The sequence below is a fragment of the Miniopterus natalensis genome, chromosome 9, assembly GCF_054644295.1.
Source record: "Miniopterus natalensis isolate mMinNat1 chromosome 9, mMinNat1.hap1, whole genome shotgun sequence".
NCBI lineage: Eukaryota > Metazoa > Chordata > Mammalia > Chiroptera > Miniopteridae > Miniopterus > Miniopterus natalensis.
Window position 1 is genome coordinate 82416304 of NC_142089.1, and position 20318 is coordinate 82436621.

Below are 20318 nucleotides of genomic sequence, written 5' to 3' on the forward strand. Positions count from 1 at the left end.
TATAACCATTCTACTCCTAGGTACTTATCCTCAAGAAATGAAAGCGTATGTCCATTCAGAGACTCACTTGTACACATACGTTTATAGTGGCTTTAGTATCCTATCCCCAAAAGGAAAACAGCCTAAATGAACACCAGCATGTGAATGGGTGAACAAGTAGTGGTACAGCCAGCCCCACAACAGAGCCCTGCTGAGCCCTGAAAAGAATGAGCTGTTCATGCACTCAACAACCTAGACGAATCTCAAAATAATTATGAGTGAAAAGCAGACTAAAATTGTATGTACTGTATGATTCCATTTATACAAAACTCTAACAATGTAAACTAACCTGTAATGACAAAATACAGATCAGTGGTTGGGAGAGGCAGGAAAGATTACCACGGGACTAAAGGAAACCTCTGAGGGTACTGGACATGTTCACTATTTTGATTGTAGCCATGTTTTATGGGTATTTATGTATGTGTCAAAACTTCAATTTGTATACTTTAAATATCTGCAGTTACAGTACGTCAATTATACCTTAATAAAGCTGCTTAAGAAACTGATCTAAAACTTAACTATATTATTGAATCACTGATGATCAGCAGATAGAACAAACCTATAGAAATACTTAACCCTTTAAATTTTTAACTTAGTCACCTTGGACCTATTAGGGATTTTAAAAGCAGAATGTTTTAGAGAACTGATAGTTCTGCCTTAAACCCAACAGTCAGTTGTAACAGAATCTGACAAAACGGGCCCCGCTTGCTTTTACCATGAAGGTCGCCCCGCGCCCCGTCTCAGCGCCCTGAGGGCTTCCTGGGTTCGGCTCCGCGGCGCCTCCAGGCGGCTGCGAGCGCGGGGCCCCTGCGCGGGGCGAGGGCGCCGCCCCCCCGCGTGCGCGCACAGCCCCCGCGGCGCCGAGCGTGCCCGCCAGCGTCCCCCCGCGGGCGAGGAAACCGAGCCTCGGGGAGGCGAGCGGCCCCGCCCCCGGCCGCGCTCGCCCGCAGCCGCCGCGCGGGAGGGTCTGAGCCCGAAACTGCGCCCACCCCTCCTCCCAACCACCGGCGACGCGGGTCCCCGCAGGCGGTCTCCGCCCCGCGAGGCGCCCCGGTCCCGGGCTGGGGGCCGCGGCGGGGAATCCGGCCCGGGCGGCTCGACGGGCGGGCGCCCTCGTGCCCGGGGAACCGGCGGTCCAACCAGGACCCGGGAAGCCGCGCGGGCCGGGCGCGTGAGCGCTGCCAGCACGCACCGGCCGGGCGGGAGGCGGAAACTGCGCGGGCGAGCTCCGCCGCCCCGGGGGCTCCCTTGCGCCGCGGCGCCCGCGCGCCCTGCCCCGTCAGTGACGGGGGCGGGCGCCCCCCAGCCCCGTCAGTGACGGGGGCGGGCGCCCCCCAGCCCCGCGTCCAGTCACGTACCGGAGCGCGGGGAAAGGCCGCGGGGAACGAGCGGACGCGGCAGTCGGCGAGGCCCCGGGAGCCGCCCCGCCCCGCCCCGCCCCGCCGCGAGCCCCAGGCCCCGCCCCCGAGCCCCGCCCAGGCCCCGCCCCCGAGCCCCGCCCAGGCCCCGCCCCCGAGCCCCGCCCCTTCCCGGCGGAACGCGAAGGCGCGCTCGGCCGCTCGGCGCGCGCTCGCTCTGGCCTGGCGGCACCGGGGCGCGGGCTGGCGGCCGGCGGGCGGCATGGAGGGGCCGCGGGCGGCCGCGGGCGGGGGCGTCTCCCTGCACAACTTCAGCGCGAGGCTGTGGGAGCAGCTGGTGCACTTCCACGTCATGCGGCTGACGGACTCGCTCTTCCTGTGGGTGGGGGCCACGCCGCACCTGCGCAACCTCGCCGTGGCCATGTGCAGCCGCTTCGTGAGTGCGGGCGGGCTGGGCGGCGCGGCCGTGGGGGGCGCGGGGCCGGGCCCGGGGGGGGTGGGCCCCGGGCCGCGGGGGGGGGGGTGGGCCCCGGGCGGCGGGGCCGTGGGGGGCGCGGGGCTCGGGCCGCGGGGGGGGTGGGCCCCGGGCGGCGGGGCCGTGGGGGGCGCGGGGCCGGGCCGCGGGGGGGGGTGGGCCCCGGGCGGCGGGGCCGTGGGGGGCGCGGGGCTCGGGCCGCGGGGGGGGTGGGCCCCGGGCGGCGGGGCCGTGGGGGGCGCGGGGCTCGGGCCGCGGGGGCGGCGAGGGGGTGGGCGCCGGCGCGCGCGGGGCCCTGAGGGGAGACTCCGGGCCCGGCGGCCTCTGGCGTCCTGGGCCGGGGCCACGGGAGCTCCCCAGAACTCTGCCTGGGACGTGGGGGCGGGGTGGTCCGGACCCGCACCCCCGGAGGGGAGCCGTGTGCGCCCCGCCGGCAGCGGGACCCCAGGCCGGCCCCGCCGCTCTGCCGGCCCCGGGACGGGCGCGTCGGCGCTTCGTCGTGGGACCTCTGCCCCCCCCGCCCGCGCCCGGGGCGGCACCCACCCTGGTGGTGTGCCCCCCGTAGGACCACACCGGCACGCGCGGCGTTCCCGGCGCGGACCTCTTTCCCGAGCTTCAGCCGCCTGTTTTCACCTGGAAGTCTGGCGCGTGGGCACAATGGGCATGTTCAAGACCAGACTCTTCGCCTCGTCCCTCAAAACCGCCCCTCGCAGCCGGCGCTCCCCGGAACCCAGGGGCCCCCTCCACCCCTCTGCTCACTCCGCGCCCAGCGCCCTGAGTCTGAGCACTGCTGTCAGTCGTAACCCCACGAGTCCACCTTAAGTGAAATAAGTCAGAGAGAGAAAGACAAATGCAGTAAGATTTCACTTAGGTCGGCTCTAAAAACAAAAACAAAAAACGAGCAAACAGAACACAACAGACTCATCCATACAGAGAACAAACGGATGATTACCAGAGGGGAGCGGGTGGGGTGTGGGTGAAAAAAGGTGAAGGGGAGTAGGAGGCACAGACTTCCAGTTATAAAATAAATGCGTCACAGGCATGTAATGAGGCTTGTTGTGATCATATAGTAAGGTGTACAAGCATAGAATCCTATTGTGTACACCCAAAACGAATATAATATTGAATGTCAATGTTAACTATACTTAAAAAAAAATACACAGAATCCAGGCAACCCTCCTCTCCTTAAGGCCTGCCACCCTGGCCAGGCATGCAGCATCTCTCCTCTGCTGATTCCCCATTTGCTTTCTGTCTTAGTTTATTAGAGCTGCTGTAGCAAAGTGCCACAAACTGGGTCGCTTAAAACAACTGAGATGTGCTCTCACAGCTGGAGGCCAGAGGTCTGAAGTCAAGGTGCTGTCAGAGCTGGTTCCTTCTGGAGGCTCTAAGGGAGGAATCATGCCATGCCTCTCGCCCATCTTTTTTTTTTTTTTTTTTTATTAAATATATCTTTATTGATTTCAGAGAGAGGAAAGGAGAGGGAGAGAGAGATAGAAACATCAGTGATGAGAGAGTCATTGATCAGCTAGCCTGCAACCCAGGCATGTGCCCTGACCAGGAATCGAACCCTGATCGCCTGGATCCTAGGTCGATGCTCAACCTCTGAGCCACGCCTGGCCGGGCTCGCCCATCTTCTTGCTGCTGGCAGTCCTGGTGTTTTCAGCTTGCAGCTTCATCTCTGCTTCCAGTGCCACATGGCCTTCTTCTCCAAGTGTACCTGTCTGTGTGTGTCTTTTCTTACAAGTGCCTCAGTCATAATAAATAATGGATCCACCCCACTGCAGTGTGACCTAAACTTGACTTACATTTTAATTATTTCTGTAAAGACCCTATTTCCAAATGAAGTCGCATTCACAGATACGAGGGGTTAGATCATGGGCATATTTTTTTGGAGGACACAGTTCAACCCACAACAGTGCCTCATGGCCAGTTCTCCACGGGGCAGCACACTTCTGTTAGATATTGTCATTCCTCTGCCCCAGACCTTTCAAGAGAGACCCAGAGTATGGTCCAGAGACCTTACAGAGGCCTTCCCACTGCTCAGACCTCCCCCGGCCCACTCACTGGCCCTTGGTTGCTCTCTCCCACCACCATGCCCCCAGCTGTTGCTCCCTCTGTGGTTTATTGTTGGTGTTGAGGTTTGTTTTATGTGGTTTTGTATTCCCAGTGCCTGACAAGCTGTTGTTAAATCTTTGTTGAATGAATGAATTAGGAACACTCAGGGACTACCCATTGGCTAGAGAGGACTGACAGTAACCCGCAGCCAGCCAGGCAGTAAGGATGGTAATCTCAGGGGGGCCCCAGGGATGTTGGGAAATGAGAAGAGCGAGCCATCAGGTAGGACCTTGGCAAGGCTTTGGGAAGGAGGCAGCCTCTGGATGGGCCTCACACAGCATCCCTCTTCTCTCTGGCTGCCCTTCTCCTAGGCCTTTAACCTTCTCACTGTCCTTCCTTTTCCTGTGAGTACCAGCAGGTGGGCCTTTGGGCGGGTGGTAATTGCAGGTCTTCCTTCATTGGAGGAGAGGAAGAGGGCCTAGAGGGGCAGGGGTGTTATGGGCAGGCTGTGTGTTTGGAGGGCATGGTGCCCTGGAGCCTCCTCACCTTTCCTAATCCTAAGGCTGTCTCCATAGACCGTGTGTAAGGCATGGGGCCCTCGACTGCTCATTGGTAAGACCAGGCAGGCATTGATTCCTTGAACCAATTTCAGGCGGCTCCTGTGTGTGGCATTGGTCGTCTGAGCAGTTGGTAGTCATAGCTCTTGGTAGGGTGTATTTCTCAACTGGAAAGTCACCTTGCATCAAGATTGGGGCAGGAGAAGGAAAAGGAATCAGTCACACTGACTGGCCACAGTGTGCCTAGACATGGCCCTCTAGGGGTGAAGGACTGGGCCAGCTGCAGAGAAAGGTGCTGGCCATAGCTTAGGGCAGGAAAATAAGGGCTCCTGTGGACAGGGCTTGCACACTGGGGCCTGCGGGCTGGCTCGTGCCTACTTTTGTGCTGGGGTTTTATTGGAGCGCAGCTGTCCCCATCCATTTAGGAGGGTCTCACACAGCTGCTTCTGCCGTTTGAGGCAGTCAAGCAGTTGCTACTGGACCTTGTAGTCCATAAAAACTAAACTGTATACTGTATGGCCCTTCTTAGAAAACGTTTACTGGCCCATGAGCAGAGAGAGGGTGGCTCTGAAGGGTCTGTGAGGTCTCCTCCCTCCTCCCTCCCCCCCAAACCCCCACATGTAGGACTAGACCATGTAGAACAAAACCATACAACTGTTGCTCTTCAGTTGGCCCGCCGTGAGCAAGCAGGCCTGTCTGTGGTGCCAAGAGAAGCTGCAGCACTGGGGTGAGCAGGGCCCTGCTGGCAGGAGGGAAGCAACCTGGCACCAGGAAGATGGGGTGGGGGACCCTGTGTGCTCAGACAACTTAGGACAGGCCTGGAGACCTGGGTGAGTGCAAGATGGTCCTTTGCCACAGAAAAGTCGTCCAGGCATGTTTCTACCTGGGAGACCAGCTTGACATAGTATGATTTCAGAAATAATGAAGTATTAAAGAGGGTAACTGTATGGGTTTTTAGTTTTGTTTTTGGTCAGAAAAGATTACCCTGTTAAGATAGATTTTCTGTTTTCAGGAGGTTTAGCTGCAAAATACTATTAACAGTTAAAATGTTGAACTTAAAATCTGTAAATAGCAAATTCATTAAGATCATGTTTTTTATCTTTTTCAAGAAAAAAGCATGAAGTAAATGTTTTCATCTTTCATAGACCTAAACCAATCTTGTCTCGTATTGAAGTGACTTTGACCCCTTGGGAGATAAGGAGCACCCTCTGATCTGTTCTTTGCTCACAGTGAAAGTAATTTTGGCTATATTATAAGCGGGTTTTTTCCTTTTCAACTCTTTATTTTTTAAATATGTTTTTTATTGATTTCAGAGAAAGGACGGGAGAGGAAGAGAGAGAGAAACATCAGTGCTGCTCAGTGGTTGAGCATTGACCTAGGATCCAGGACATCGGGGTTTGATTCCCGGTCAGGGCACATGCCCAGGTTGTGGGCTGCAGCCAATCAATGACTCTCTCATCACTGATGTTTCTATCTCTCTCTCTCCCTCTCCCTTCCTCTCTCTGAAATCATTAAAGATATATTTTAAAAAAGAAAGAAAAAAACATCCATGCTGAGAATCATCTATCAGCTGCCTCCTGCACGCCTCCTACTGGGAATCAAACTGTGATCTGCCCTGGGGGGAACCACTGAGCCACTCCAGCCGGGCTACGCCTTTTTAATGGATTACTTTCAAATGTACCTCTACATTTCAGAAGGGCCACATTTATTTATCTTTAGTTTTATTGCTGCTTTTCTGAAATGAGAATTGACCAAGCATATTCAAAAGTTCATATTTTCATTATTTGGCTGCTAAGGGCTGGTGCCCTTTGGCAAAGTCTCAGGGCTTTTGGGGACTTGAAGAGCTCGGACGCCTGTAGGGGAGTAGAGCTATGGTTCTCTTACAGTCCAAGTGAGGAGGGTAGGTGCTCCCTCCGCTGCTGCTGACTACCAGGGGTGAGAGGGACCTGGAGGCTCTTGGCACCCAGGCTCTGAAAGCTTCCTTCTTGCTGTGGCCTTAATCTTTTTTTCTTTTTCTTTTTTTAATGCCTTTATTGATTTCAGATAGAAGAAAGGAGAGAGAGAGAATGAGAAAGAGAGAGAAGCATCAATGATGACAGAATCCTTGATCGACTGCCTCCTGCACACCCTCTACTGGGGACTGAGCCCGCAACTCAGGCATGTGCCCTGACTGGGAATCCAGCTGCGATCTCCTGGATCATAGGTTGATGCTCAACTGCTGAGCCACACTGGCTGGGCCTTCATGATCTTGTTTACATCCCTCCTGTTTTTGATGTTGCCCTTGAGCACTCTGGAGTTTCCAGCACAAAAACACGCCCTTTACGTGAAATAACTCCTAGAATTGTTGACAGCATTGTGATGCCAGCTTCAGGTGACTTCCTCTCTCCAGCTTTGTGACGTCATATGCAACAGTGTCCACCTGCCTGGCTGCTAACACAGACCCCAGACCTCCTCTAAGCTCCCAGGACCTGCTGCTGCCACCCTGGGGTCAGCAGTGGTAGAAGTTGGGCTGGTGGAGAAGCCACATCGCACTCTCTGTTTTTCTTTCAGGACTCCATCCCTGTGTCCACCTCCCTCCTAGGAGACACATCCGACACGACCTCCACTGGCCTTGCCCAGCGCTTAGGTATGTATCCTCGGTGGCGGCTGCAAGCACAACCTGATGGGGCCTCGCTGTGTGATGGACCCATGCGGCAGGTTGCTTTAGAAATAAAGAATCTTTATACTGAGAGATAAACCAACTCATCACCATAGAGTAAGCCCAGACCTTTGTGTATGTGTCTCCTTGAGGAGGGCGCATCTCTGCCATGTGGTCCCACCTGTCTCAGGGCCAGCAGGTGCCTAGGGGACTCCTCTGTCGTGTCTCTGCTGCTGTCCATGCTAATGAGGGACAGGTGACTTAGCTCCGTCTGTGAGCACATTACTCCTTTGGGGGCAAGTGTGATGTTTGCCCACCGCTCCCGTGGGCAGCGGCTGCAGGAGCCTCCTGGGCTCTGGGATCAGTGGCGCCGGTGGAGCAGGGAGCCAGCTTGTACAGGAGGGACTGTCCTTCACTCCCTGCAAGGGTGAAGTCGTTCAGAGTTCAGGAGGGAGACTGGCCTGGGCTCAGTGTGACGTAGGGAGTGTGTGAAGCAAGGACATGAGGTTGAAGACTCCCTTCCTGTAAGGACCCAGGTGGTTCAGGAAGGCTAGCACATGTGCTGCCTTGGCCAGTGTGCACGGTCACCCGGTCATCACAGGTGCCCAGGGCCTTGAACAGTAGGGCTGCCTCTGTCGCCTCGGTCTTCATGGTCACAATGTTCCTCATCAGCTCAGTTATGGAGCTGTTAGAGAGTCATGCCTGCCGCTGGGTATGTGTGGCGGATGGGGCCCAGCCCCCGTGTTTTATTGGTGTTGACAGCTCTATCCACTTGATCCCTGATAAGTGGACACTTATGTCAGTCCCTCTGGAACTGAGGGACTCCTATAAACAGAACACCCACTCAGGTGGAGCACAGGTGTCCTGGGTAGGTTGAGGAGAGGCCATTCCAGACTCGCCACGCTGTGCGCTGTGCGCTGTGCGCTGTGCGCTGTGCGCTGTGTGGTGTGCGCTGTGCACGGACGGTGGGGGCCAGGAGGGCAGCTGCAGCAGCATTAGGAACATCCACTGTACTTTTCCTTTAGCCTGAAATTAGAAAAACGTGACTAGGGAGTTGTTTGGTAACTTCGTATTAGGAAGTAATTTTAAATTTATAGAAAAGTTGCAAAAAGAGATACAAACCATTCCTGCTAAGCCCGTACCCGGGTTCCCGGTTATCATTCCCTCCCTGTGTTCATGTCATTGTTTTTTCTGAGCCATGTGGAAGTGACCTAAAGATGCGATTGCTTCCACAGGCCCACTGTGGATTGCCAGCGTTGGAAGGTGATACCCCTGTATCACACAGACCACTGTGTGCCTGCTGGTCTGGTGGAGATGTGGATTGTTCATAGTCTGGAGCCAGAAAACTGGCTGGCTTGCCACAGTGTGGATGACAGACTCTGGCAGTGCAGGGTGGAGGGCGCATGTTTGGTGCCCCGTGAATAAGTTCTTTGTGCCAAAAAGGAAGGTGGGTTCAGGGGTGTCCTTGAGATGGAGACCTAGTAGTAGTTTGTAATGTTGTAGTTTTATCTAGAAGGAGAAGAGAGCAGTGTCTTGAACACTGTCTTTTATGGAAGATGAAGAGAAGTTGAAAAAGAGATGATCCATGGCTGGGGTGGGGACCATCCGGCCTGCAGCCATATTGCCCGAGAAATCATGTGGTCTGGCCCTGCCAGCGCCTCACCAAAGAGAAGCAGTTCCAGCCATCACATTAGGGACGAGTTAGTTAAATGTTTGACCAAATGTAGCAGGCTAATTTTTAAGTTGATAATTTTGTATGGCCCTCGAATGATGTTATAAATATCCAGATGGCCCTTGGCAGAAAAAAGGTTCCCCACCCCTGGTCTAGAGGGTTCAGAGTAACCCTGTGGTGGGAGGGGACTCCCTTACCTGTATGGTGCTGAAGGGTAGAGCTGGGTCTGCCAGGTAGACAATGTAGGTGGACACAGTTCTGTTCCCTGTTAGACCCTGTCTTATTAAGTACAGCGATTAGAATCAGAACAGTGCCCTGGGGGATGGAATTTCCTACCCCTGAATGAGGGCTGACTGAGCTGTATCCCAGCCTCACCTCTCCTCACTACCTTTTTGTCTTGATGCTGGGTTGGTGTGGTTGTCTGAAGTTCTCGGGGTGGAAGGGTGGGTGCGTGCCACTGTGGGGAGGAGTTTGCACCTGCCCCATGTGTGGTGTGAGGCCTGGGGAGGAGGCCCCAGCTCTGGCGCAGTTACAGTATTTGGCTGCTTCAGTCTTGTTGCCTGACGTGTCTTCAGGATGTTCATCTCATCTTTCATATTGATCTCTGCAGTCAGAGCCACACACCTTAATTATCATTGGTTCTGTAGACGGGCTAAAACTATATTCAACATCCAATTGAAAATTAGACATTTGTATGTATGTGTATTTGACTACACATATACATATGCGTGTGTGTATCTACGTGTATGCGCAGAAATGAAGAGATGTAGGGTGATCTCTGAGAGGAGGGTGAACTGAAGGAGAACTTGAATATTTTATTTTAAATACTTTCATATTATCAGTGTTTTTGAAAAGTGAAACAAGCAAACCAACCGTGTATGTAGGGCAGTGGTTTGTAAACATTAGTGTTGGGACCCCTAGAGTCCCGTGGACCCGGATGCTGACCGCCACCCCAGCCTTTCTGATTAGGTCAGCCTGGGAGTGGGGCCTGAGCACGTGTATCTCTGATGAGTTCCCAGCGGCGCTGCTGATGTGGAGGCAACACTGTAAGAACCGCTGTTCTAGAGACTTAGAAAGGGTCCCAGTGACTCGAGTCTGCATCTGCAGTAGCTGCCTGTGAAGCCATAAAAATGAGAACTTTCTTCTCTCCCTGAAAGCCCTGTCAGTTCGGCCGGAGGCACACAGGCTCCCTGGGTATTTCAGTCATGGCTGTGTTGCTGTGTTTTCTCTTTTTAGCCAGGAAGACCAACAAGCAGGTGTTTGTCAGCTATAACCTTCAAAACACAGACAGTAACTTCGCATTACTTGTAGAAAACAGGATCAAAGAAGAGATGGAGGCTTTTCCCGAGAAGTTCTAGCTGAGCGGTGGAGGGGAGGGCTTCTAACCTGTGTGTGGTGTGTTCCTAAATAAATGAGTTGAAGTCCAGCTTGTCACTAGGTTAATGTGTTTACGTATTGTTTTTAAAGGGTTAGAAGGGTTTAACGGGTCTTACCAATGCTCCTTCTCCTCACCAGACTCTGGGCCAAAGGCTGGGGAAGAGGGAGTGCAGAGTGAGCAGCAGTTTCCGGGGGACTGCTCAGTAATAGAAAAGGGGTTCAGGTGGGGTTTTGCTGGGATGGAAGGGGGCTAATTGGATCGAAGGGTTAAATTAGTTGTTACTCGTTATGTCCATCCCCAGTTAAAATTAAGGTAATAAGCCCTTCCTCAGCGCTTGTCTCTGCTGGTTCTCCCTCAGGCCTGGAGGGAGCCCCGTCCTCCCTGCTCACTAGACTGTGGTCTTGGTGAAGTCTCTCACTTCTCTGGGCCCTGTTTCCTCACCACAAAATGGGAATAATCTCCCCTCTGCTGGGCTAGTTTTAGGATTAAATACACAGAAACACTCTGCAGACTGTAAGTGCCAGGGAATGGAGATGTCAGGAATGGTTTTGCCTCCTTTGCATGGACCCAGGTGCTTGCTCTCCTGTAGTCATTCCTCCTCTCCCCTCTGAGTACCTGCTGGTCATCTTTACTTAGTCTTTTCCTACCCACCACTCGAAGTGGATTCCAGTCTTTTTAGGACCAAATGCTACATGTTTTGGGGTTTTTCCCACTCCTTATTCCTAAAGCCAGTATTTCCTGGGTCAGTGGCTCCTAACCGTGGCTGCATTCAGATCTCTGGGGAGGCTGTCACAGGTTGCCTATGCCTGACCCTTCTGCAGAGACTCAGATGGCCTGGGGCGCAGGCATTGGCGGGGTTGAAAGCTCCTCAGGTGCTTCTCAGCACAGGCGGGGTTGAGGACCACTGGCCAAGAACTTCCCAACCTTCGGGTCCATGCGGACCCTTTTCTTACTGGAGGCTGATAGTCTAGGGCTCTGTAACACTTTCTTGCAGTGGCAAAGGCGTTGAGCCCATGGTAAGCAGCCAGGGGTGGTGACACTGGCTGGGACATAAAGGCATTTCGAGCAGGGGATCTGGGGTCTGAGATGCTTACCTCTGTGACTTCCTGTGCTAACCTCCCAGGCCTCCGCCAGCATCACGGAGCTGGGCGCCTGCAGGCACCTCCAGGAAGAGGAAGTAACAGAACCAGGGCTATGGAGAGTGGAGTTTGGTATAAAACTTTATTAAACAAACATTGTTTTCTTGGTAAAAAATACTACACGAAAGAAGAGCGTTTTGGGTTATCAGTCTTTCCTCACAGAATCACAGTGTAAGATAATCATTTCTCCACCTCTCTGGGAACTTGCAGTGCACGGATTAGCCGGACATCAATACACAAGAGAAAAGAACTTAATTGGCCCCGTTGCTCAGATGGTTTAGACTGGCCCTGAATAAACAACCTGTGTATAATCCCATCTCTGCCTCTGCCTGCCTTTAAGACCAGGACTCTGCCAGCAGATGGGGGCCACCCACCCTTCCCAGGCCGAGGGCAGACTGGCTCACAGAGGCGCTGAAACAGACACATCGAGATTTGAATAGTCTTTATTACTTGTGAATGGTCGTGAGATGCCCTTCACTGGATACCATCAGATGAGGTAGGGAAGACATTCCAGAGGAAACTTGTTAATGGGCAACATTTTTATTTCTGTACATTTACATACAAATTTCCCCAAAGGTACAACAGATGCGACGTCATGCAGACATTTAGCTTTGAACGACAGTTCAGAACTGGATTGAGGCTTGTGCTATGAGTGAGCACCTCCAGAGTGAGCCCGGTGACATGTGCAGTAACGTGGTTCTGACTAGGAACCTCAGATGTTGGGGTGGCAGAAAGGACAGAGGGAAGTGTCCCCACTGGACAGAACACACTGTGTTGCTTTTCTAACACAATACAGCAAAGCCAGGCAGCCTTTTAAAGGAAGTGAAGCCTGGGCCTTCCCCAGCACGTGCGCGAGTGCGCCACCTAGAGGCTGGGCAGTGTGATGGTCACTTCATTTAATGGCACTTCAGTCATTTCTCGTTTGGCTCTAGGAAGTGGTATTGAGTGCAGTACTTCCTTTACGAGGTTTATTTTTGCTTCCTGTTTTGTTGCCAAAACAACTTACCAGCCCCTGTCCTCTAGTTGCAAGTAATTATACTCTTAGAAAACAAAACATTTGCCTTGGGTGCTAGTACTTCAGGTATGTGCTATGAGTTATGATTGACTTCTGGAAAAGAACAAATGAATAGCTGCCCAGCCCTGCCTCAGGTGTTCACATCTGTGCATAACTTTTATTGAAAGGGGGTCCCAGTTCCCTGACAGGATAGCAGGATGCAGGAGAGGCTGGTGGAGGAGAGGCTGCAGCACATCCCTGCAGGCGTCTCCCCAGGCAGAGGAGGAGGTGGACTTGAAACAGCAGGTGCCTGAGAACTGTTTCCCTACTGACCAGGAAGGAAACAGGACTGAGGAGTCCAAGCACAAACAACAGGTGCTAGGGAGCTGGTGGCTGCAGCCCCTTCCCATGCAGAGCAAGGCGGGACCCGAGGTGTCTGAGGCTCAGGCGGGCCCTGGCCGCCTTGCCCACGTGCTGTGGGATTTCATGGGGCTCAGCCCACAGGGAAGCTTTTCTGCTTTGGCTACATTTCATAAAGGTGTTTCTCAAGAGTGTCAGATATCCTTAAGCCAAGCCAGCAACAGAAGAGCTCAGCCTAATCCAGGGGCTGCCGGGAGGGGGGAGCTGTGGGAACTCTGCCCGGACATCACCTGCTGATTATTGGCTAGGTCTTGGTCCCGAGAGCCAGTCCTCACAGCTAATTGGGTGCCTCGAAGAGGGCTTCTAGGCACCCACGAGTTAGTCCTGATTGCTGAAAGGACAGTGCTGACTGTCTCCTTTGGGCCAGTGTTTTTACTGTCATTTAAGATGGAGATCAGAAACCTCGGAACGGGAGCCTGTAAGTGCTGTGCCTTTCCGCGCCTCCCTAGAGATTACCCACAGCACTGTAAGCTTCAACAGGTTTTCAAGAAGGTCTCTGCCATCAGCGAGAGAATACGCACAAGTCCTCCAGAACAGTAAAGGGACTGAAAGGTGTGCTAGTGCTGGAGGATGGTGCAGATGTACACCTGGCCAGGTGCCGGCCCAGGACCTCACTGGCTCCTTCCCATCTTCCTCAACTGCCCAGGGACTTGGCCGCTGCATATGGCATGTCCTGGACTTTAATGGGTCTTGCTGCCAGGTGGCTTTGTAGCAAGTACTCTAAAAAAGGCAAAAGGTATTTCAACAAGTTTGGCACGCGGAGGCTGCATGTTTGCAAAGAAAGGCCTTTTTAAAGTAAGGTGGATGGGGGCTGACACTGAAACACAGACCAAAAGTGACTTAAGAGATGAGAGAAGGTGAGGATGAGTGGGGCTTGGAACAGGGAGACTGGCCAGGTGGCCTTCCTTCCTAGGCAGGGGCCCTTGGATGAGGCTGGAGACTCCAGACCCCATTTATTTGACAGAGAGAGTGTGGTTTACTCACTGGGATCACACACGCAAGTTTCACCTCGCCATGTTTTATCAGGCCAACAGGTTCCTATTGATGTCCACCAGCTTTGGAGGGGAGTGGTGGTGGAGACAATAAGAAACAGGCCAGGTAGGAAGTGAGAAGGGGGGAAGGGAAGTTAAGTCAACCCCTTTTCAGGCCCTTTGAGTTCTAGCAACTGTCAGTTGGAGGTCACCTAATTGGCAGACCAGAGACTACGATTTCCGTGGGAAAACACAGGCCATGGCAAAGACATGTCACAAAGTGGGGGTGGACAAGTCTAGAAAGGACCCAGGCTGTCTAAAAAATCAGGTGCCTATGTTGTCTGCCTGAGCCAATGAGCTTGTTTCTCAGTGGCCCCCTGGGTGTCCCTGAGGAGACCCTCCAAGCTTCCTCTGAAACACCCCTCAGGTGGAGAAAGCCTGACATGAAAGGGAGGGGAAGTCTTCATTTCTGGGACAAATGGAGAACAGGGACAACCCTTAGCCACTGGGGGTGGGAGCTGAACTTGGGGGGGGGTTTGAACTTTGGGAGTTATTGCTCCTCTCAATTGGCCTTAAAGAGGCAGGAGGTCAGTTGGACTAACCTGTGGGCATCCCACTCCCCGCCCTGAGCCCACCTCTGCTGGGAAGCGGCAGGAAGCAGGAAACAGGCAAAGGCAGGCAGGAGGGGGACTGGCTCCCACAGGTTTGCCGTCTCTGCGTGAAGTCAGTGGGAGCTGACAGTCGCCCAAGCTGGTGATTGCTGCGTGGTGTGTGCCCCACGTGTGCGCCGGTGTATTTGGGAGAGCACCCGACCCTCTGCGGCTTTGCGTTAGGCCGCTAGTTCAGTTCTCATCCTGTTTTCAGTGCTGGAAAAGCTGTGGAAGAGGGAACCTTGCTGCCGGAGCCGAGCCTGAGAAGGAGTTTTAATGTTCAGGTGTCTCTGACCTCAGCACATCACTAGTCCTGCACTGAACAGGCAAACTCAGAAAACTGGCGACACTGCCATGAATTATTGAAGATTTGTGGTGAAATGTTGAAGCTTTTCCCCCAGTTTCCAGCATCCAGAACAAAGCCTGGAAGGAAAGACTAGGCTGGTTTTAATGACATTCGTGAGCTATTTCCCCGCCAAACATGGGCCAGAGCTCTGACCTTACAGACAACACCTGTACAGACCATCACAGGCTCTCCGGCAGACACCTCGTCGCCTGCATTTCTGGGAACTGCCCAGCTCGCGGAGGGTCTGGCACAGGCGGCGGCCCTGGGGGGTCCGGCCTCGGGGGTGGGCGCAGGGCCACCCACAGGGCGACGCTGCTGCGCTGGGGCCACTGGGTCCCTCTCCAAGGAGGTGGTTCTATTTCCGGATCAGTGAGAGGAAAGGGAATAAAGTGCTTCTCGTAAAAATGACCAAAATAAATACAAACATTTAATGGCAGAAAAGAAAGTCTTATTTCCAAAGAGTCTGCTTCCTCACACACGATCCTTAGATTTTGGAAAGACCCCACACCAGCGCAGGAACCGCGCTCCTGCAGCGTCCGGCCGCGTGCGCCACAGCCACGCGCGTCCGGGGGGGGGGGGGGGAGCCCGCGCGGTGGGCGGCCCTGCGCGCAGCCCCCGGCCCAGCTCCCGCCGGCCCAGCCCCTGCTGGCCGCAGCCCCCCGCCGGCCGCCCCCCAGGGCTCAGGGCGGGCTGTGCGCCCCCCCGCCGGCCGAGCCCCCCCAGGGCTCAGGGCGGGCTGTGCGCCCCCCCGCCGGCCGCCCCCAGGGCTCAGGGCAGGCTGTGCCCCCCACCCGCCGGCCGAGCCCCCCCAGGGCTCAGGGCAGGCTGTGCGCCCCCCCGCCGGCCGCCCCCAGGGCTCAGGGCAGGCTGTGCCCCCCCCCCCCCCGCCGGCCGAGCCCCCCCATGGCTCAGGGCGGGCTGTGCGCCCCCCCACCGGCCGCCCCCAGGGCTCAGGGCAGGCTGTGCCCCCCCCCCGCCGGCCGCCCCCAGGGCTCAGGGCAGGCTGTGCCCCCACCCGCCGGCCGAGCCCCCCCATGGCTCAGGGCGGGCTGTGCGCCCCCCCGCCGGCCGCCCCCAGGGCTCAGGGCAGGCTGTGCGCCGAGCGGCAGGCGCGCAGGCCGTTGGCCGTGGCGCCCTCGGGCGGCGCGTCCCCCGCGGCGGCGCCGTGCAGGCCCGAGTAGTCCTTGAGCTCGGCGTTGGTCAGCAGCAGCGGCTGCTCGGCCTTGCGGTGCGGCAGGAGCGGCTGCCGCGTGTAGTGCTCGCCGTTGGAGAGGCTCTCGGGCAGGCTCTGGTCGCGGCTCTCGGGCAGCAGCAGGATGCAGATGATGCAGATGAGCGTGCAGCAGGCGAAGATGATGTGGTGCAGGAAGTAGCCTTTCTGGTTGTGCAGCTCGATGATGGGCGCGGTGAGCATGCCGAAGCCCGCGCTGGCCAGCACCAGCCCCAGCCCGCCGCACCTGCGGGGCCCGCACCCGTTAGCGTCTGGCCACCGGCCGGCGCGGGGCGGGCCCCGTTCCCCACAGACCCGAGGCGGCCCCACACTAGGGCATCCCCCACGTGGGACGTTCCACCCGCCTTCACCCGGGCCACCCGTGCTTCACCTAGTATTTCCCCTCATGTATTCTGAAAGACAACTTTATAGTATCACTATAAATGGAGAACAGGACCGCTTGCCATGACTAACAGGCATATGGTGGAAAGGAAAGTATTATTAAATTATGCTCATTAAATTATGGCTTGCTCTTCATTTAGGAAACTAGAGGGTGGGGGAAGACTGCCAGGGGTTAAAGACATACCCACACGAACACTTTCTCTTTTCCATAATCAGAGAGCTTAGAAGGGACCTTAGAAACAGTAATTTCCTCGCTGAGTTGATGTTATTTTTCGCCGTGTCCCAGGTATTTCCTGGAATCATTCTGCACACCACCACTGGGAATGTGCCCTCTCTGGGAAAGGCTGTGCCCACAGCCTGCACTGCTGGAGAAATTCCTGCAGAGCCGAGCTCACACGGTACTGAGCGAAGCCCAGGGCTGCGTTGCCTGTCTCCACTCCTCTGCCACCCGCCAGGCGCTCCGGAGGCACTGGGATACGTGACATCGGAAACACCGCTGTACCTCTGAATAACATCTATTTGGACATAAAGGTATATTTTTGGGGAGAAGGTGTAATGTGGCCACCCAGAAAGCAGTGCAGTGCTGGCTGCAGTGGAGAGGACCATGGCGCCCAGGTGACCGGAGGAAATGGCCCCACCGTCCTACTGTGCCCTCACTGTACAGGCCGGACAGGGCTGGCCGGCCTCAGAGCTCTGGGGCCACAGGGAAGGGGCCAGGCGAGGAAGTCTCATCTCAAGGAAGGGGAAGTCCAGACGTTTGCTTCACCTCAGAGAGCAGACCTAGACCAGCAGGTGGAAGGTACAGGGATGTGGGCTTCAGTCGGTTTAGATAACTTCCAAATGGAGCTGCTCAAGAGTTAGGTGCTGCCCTTTAGTGACGTGGTTCTCATTCTCGGATGTGGGAGGGGAGCTCCTGGCTCCGGAGGACCTGTGATTCCCTCCGTTACACTGTAGGTGCCTCTAACTCACAAAAACACTGTCCTTCAAGGACACAGGATACAGGGTCAACATACAAAAGTCAACTGTGTGTCTACATGCTAGCAATCGACAAGTTGAAATTAAGAAAATTCACAATAACATCAAAATCGTGAAATACTTAGAAATAAACAAAGGAAATGCAAGACTTGTGTGCGGAAAGCTATAAAATGTTGCTGAGAAAAATTTAAAAAAACTAAATGAAGAGATTCCATGTTCATGGATTGGAAGACTCAATATTGTTAAGATGGCAACTCTGTGAATTCATCCAACACAATCCCTATCAAATTCCAAGATGACTTTTATTTCTGCAGAAAAAAGTAAGCTGATCTCAAGATTTATATGGAAATGCAAAGGATTCAAAATAGCTAATACAACTTTGAAAAATAACAAAATCAAGGACTGACTTTTCCAGTTTCTAAACTTACTAGAGCTACAGTAGTTGAGGTAGTGGTGCTGGTGATTGATAGATTGAGGGGACAGAATTGACAGTTCAGAAATAAAGCCTTACGTTCATGGTTAACTGAATTTTGACAAAGGTAGATTCAGGGGGGGTCTTTTCAACAAGTGGTATTGGGACACCTGGATGTCCACATGCAAGTGAGTAAAGTTGGACCTTTGCTTTGCGTTGCACACAAGAAAAAAACACAAATGGGCGAGAGTCCTACACGTAAGGGCTGAAACTATACCACTTCTAGAAGAAAGGGGAAAACATATTTTTCTTTAGGTTAGGAAAAAGATTTCTTACACATGGCATCAAAAGCAGGGTACATGAGAGAAGAAAGTGGTCAATTGGACTTTATGAAAATTAAAGAGCTCTGCCCTCCAGAAGACACTCTTAAGAAAATGAAAAGATAGACCATCCACCAGGAGAAAATATTTACAAAGCGTATGTAATACAGGACTTGTATCCAGAACATAAAAAGAGCTCTCAGTAAGAAGAGAAGCCAGTGGGCCAAAGGTCTGAATAGACTCTTCTCCAGAGAAACCATAAAATGCGGAGCGAGCGCCCAGGAAGGTGCACGTCATCAGTCACTGGAGGCCTGCGCCACAGCGGCAGAGATGCGATTTCAGGCTGCCTAGGATGGCTGCAACGAAAGAGACAGTGACAGAGAAACTAGGTCCCTCAGACCGCTGGTGGGAAAGGGAAATGGTGCAGCCACTGGAAGAGCTCGGCAGTTTCTTAAAAAGTTAAATATAAATTTTTATGATCCAGCAATTCCAGTCCTGTGAAACAGGAGAACCTACGTCCACGCAAGAACTTATCTGCGGACGTTCACTGTAGCGTTATTCATAACGGCCAAAAACCGGACGGAATTCAAAGGTGTATCAGCTGGAGAAACAAAGCGTGGTCTGTCCCACACGGCGGAATATTTACGGTAAGGGAACGTGGGAGAGCATCAGTAAGGTCCCGCTGCTTCGCTGTGGCGAGACCCGCACGAGGCCGCTGCGTTATAAGCTAGACGTGGATGGATGTCATGGTCTGTTAATTATGCCTCCGTAAAGTTAAGAAAACCCCAAAACTGCCCCCCCTGTGGGCCCGGGGCCTCCTATTGATACCGATCCCCAAACGCCTGGTCTAGAAGGTGGCCGCCCGGGCCTCACCCCTTCTTCCTGAGAATCCAGGTGCAGCCCCCGCTCCTGGCTGCGAGTTTCCGCCGGCTTTGCCCCGGGTGAGCCCGGGCTCCCTCCGCGGGCTTCTCAGGCCGGCCGTCCCCGGGAGGGAGGGGCCCTGCCTCGCCCCGCTTCCCGCGGGCCCTCTGGCGCGGGGCCGGCTCAGCAGGGAGCCAGGGCGAGGGGCACCCGGCAGGGCGGGCGGCGCCCCGGGCGGGCAGCTGGACCTAAGGGCCACCCTGCGTCGGACACAGCCCCAGGGAAGACGGGGCGGGGCCCAGCCTAGCGGGCGGCCTTCCTCGGCGAGCAGGCCCCAGGGCGCGACTGCGCGGGACGGGGGCCTCCATCCATCACGGGCCGGGGGGCCTCCACCCACCGCGGGCCGGGGGGCCTCCATCCACCGCGGGACCGGGCGGCCTCCATCCACCGCGGGACGGGGGGCCTCCATCCACCGCGGGACGGGGGGCCTCCACCCACCGCGGGCCGGGGGGCCTCCACCCACCGCGGGCCGGGCGGCCTCCACCCACCGCGGGCCGGGGGGCCTCCATCCACCGCGGGACGGGGGGCCTCCATCCATCACGGGACGGGGGGCCTCCACCCACCGCGGGACGGGGGGCCTCCATCCACCGCGGGACCGGGCGGCCTCCACCCACCGCAGGCCGGGGGGCCTCCATCCACCGCGGGACGGGGGGCCTCCATCCACCGCGGGACCGGGCGGCCTCCACCCACCGCGGGACGGGGGGCCTCCATCCATCACGGGACGGGGCGGCCTCCACCCACCGCGGGACGGGGGGCCTCCATCCACCGCGGGACCGGGCGGCCTCCATCCACCGCGGGACGGGGGGCCTCCATCCACCGCGGGACGGGGGGCCTCCACTCACCGCGGGACCGGGCGGCCTCCACCCACCGCGGGACGGGGGGCCTCCACCCACCGCGGGCCGGGGGGCCTCCATCCACCGCGGGCCGGGGGGCCTCCATCCACCGCGGGCCGGGGGGCCTCCACCCACCGCGGGACCGGGCGGCCTCCGCCGCCTCCCGCCACAGCAGGAGAATAAAGGCGCTGCTCTGCCCCCCGAGACGGCGGGCGCTCCAGGAGCTCGGCCGCGCGCCCGCAGGTGCGGGGCTCGTTCCCGGTCGGGGCGCGCACCGGTCGTGGGTTCAATTCCCAGTCGAGGCGCCTCCTGGAGGCCGCCCATCGGTGTTTCTCTCTGAAGATCAGTAGAAACACCCGGGTGAAGGTTAAAAAAAAAATTAAAAGAAATAGGAGCCCAAAGCCTCCAGGGCAGCGTGAGCACCCAAAGGCCGCAGGGGCGCGGGCCGGTGCCCGCCCGCAGGCGGTCACTCCTGCCGCCGGCGTCCCCCGCGGGACCGCGTCCCGGCACCTAGGCGCCCAAAGGCGGGGTGTCCCGTGGCCGGGCGGCGAAG

The 20318-nt window shown here is 55.9% G+C and overlaps 2 protein-coding genes across 3 annotated transcripts in view; one reads left to right on the forward strand and one right to left on the reverse strand.

Annotated features, from left to right (window-relative positions):
* Positions 1–1659: 1659 nt before the first annotated feature.
* PSMG4 (proteasome assembly chaperone 4) lies at positions 1660–19025 on the forward strand. Of its 2 annotated transcripts, none has more exons than XM_087820711.1 (3): positions 1660–1833; positions 7035–7110; positions 16591–19025. In XM_087820711.1, exons 1-3 carry the CDS (start codon positions 1660–1662, stop codon positions 16707–16709), a joined length of 369 nt encoding a protein of 122 aa, XP_087676837.1. In that variant the 3' UTR covers positions 16710–19025. The 2 variants fall into 2 exon arrangements, with proteins under 2 accessions (XP_087676837.1, XP_087676836.1); XM_087820710.1 differs by lacking the exon at positions 16591–19025 and adding an exon at positions 10031–10220.
* The window catches only part of SLC22A23 (solute carrier family 22 member 23), a 137974-nt gene continuing 133429 nt past the window's right edge, over positions 15774–20318 (reverse strand). The window contains exon 11 of the mRNA XM_087820709.1: positions 15774–16149. Coding sequence (XP_087676835.1) covers positions 15774–16149 — 376 coding nt within the window. The remainder of the gene's footprint in view (positions 16150–20318) is intronic.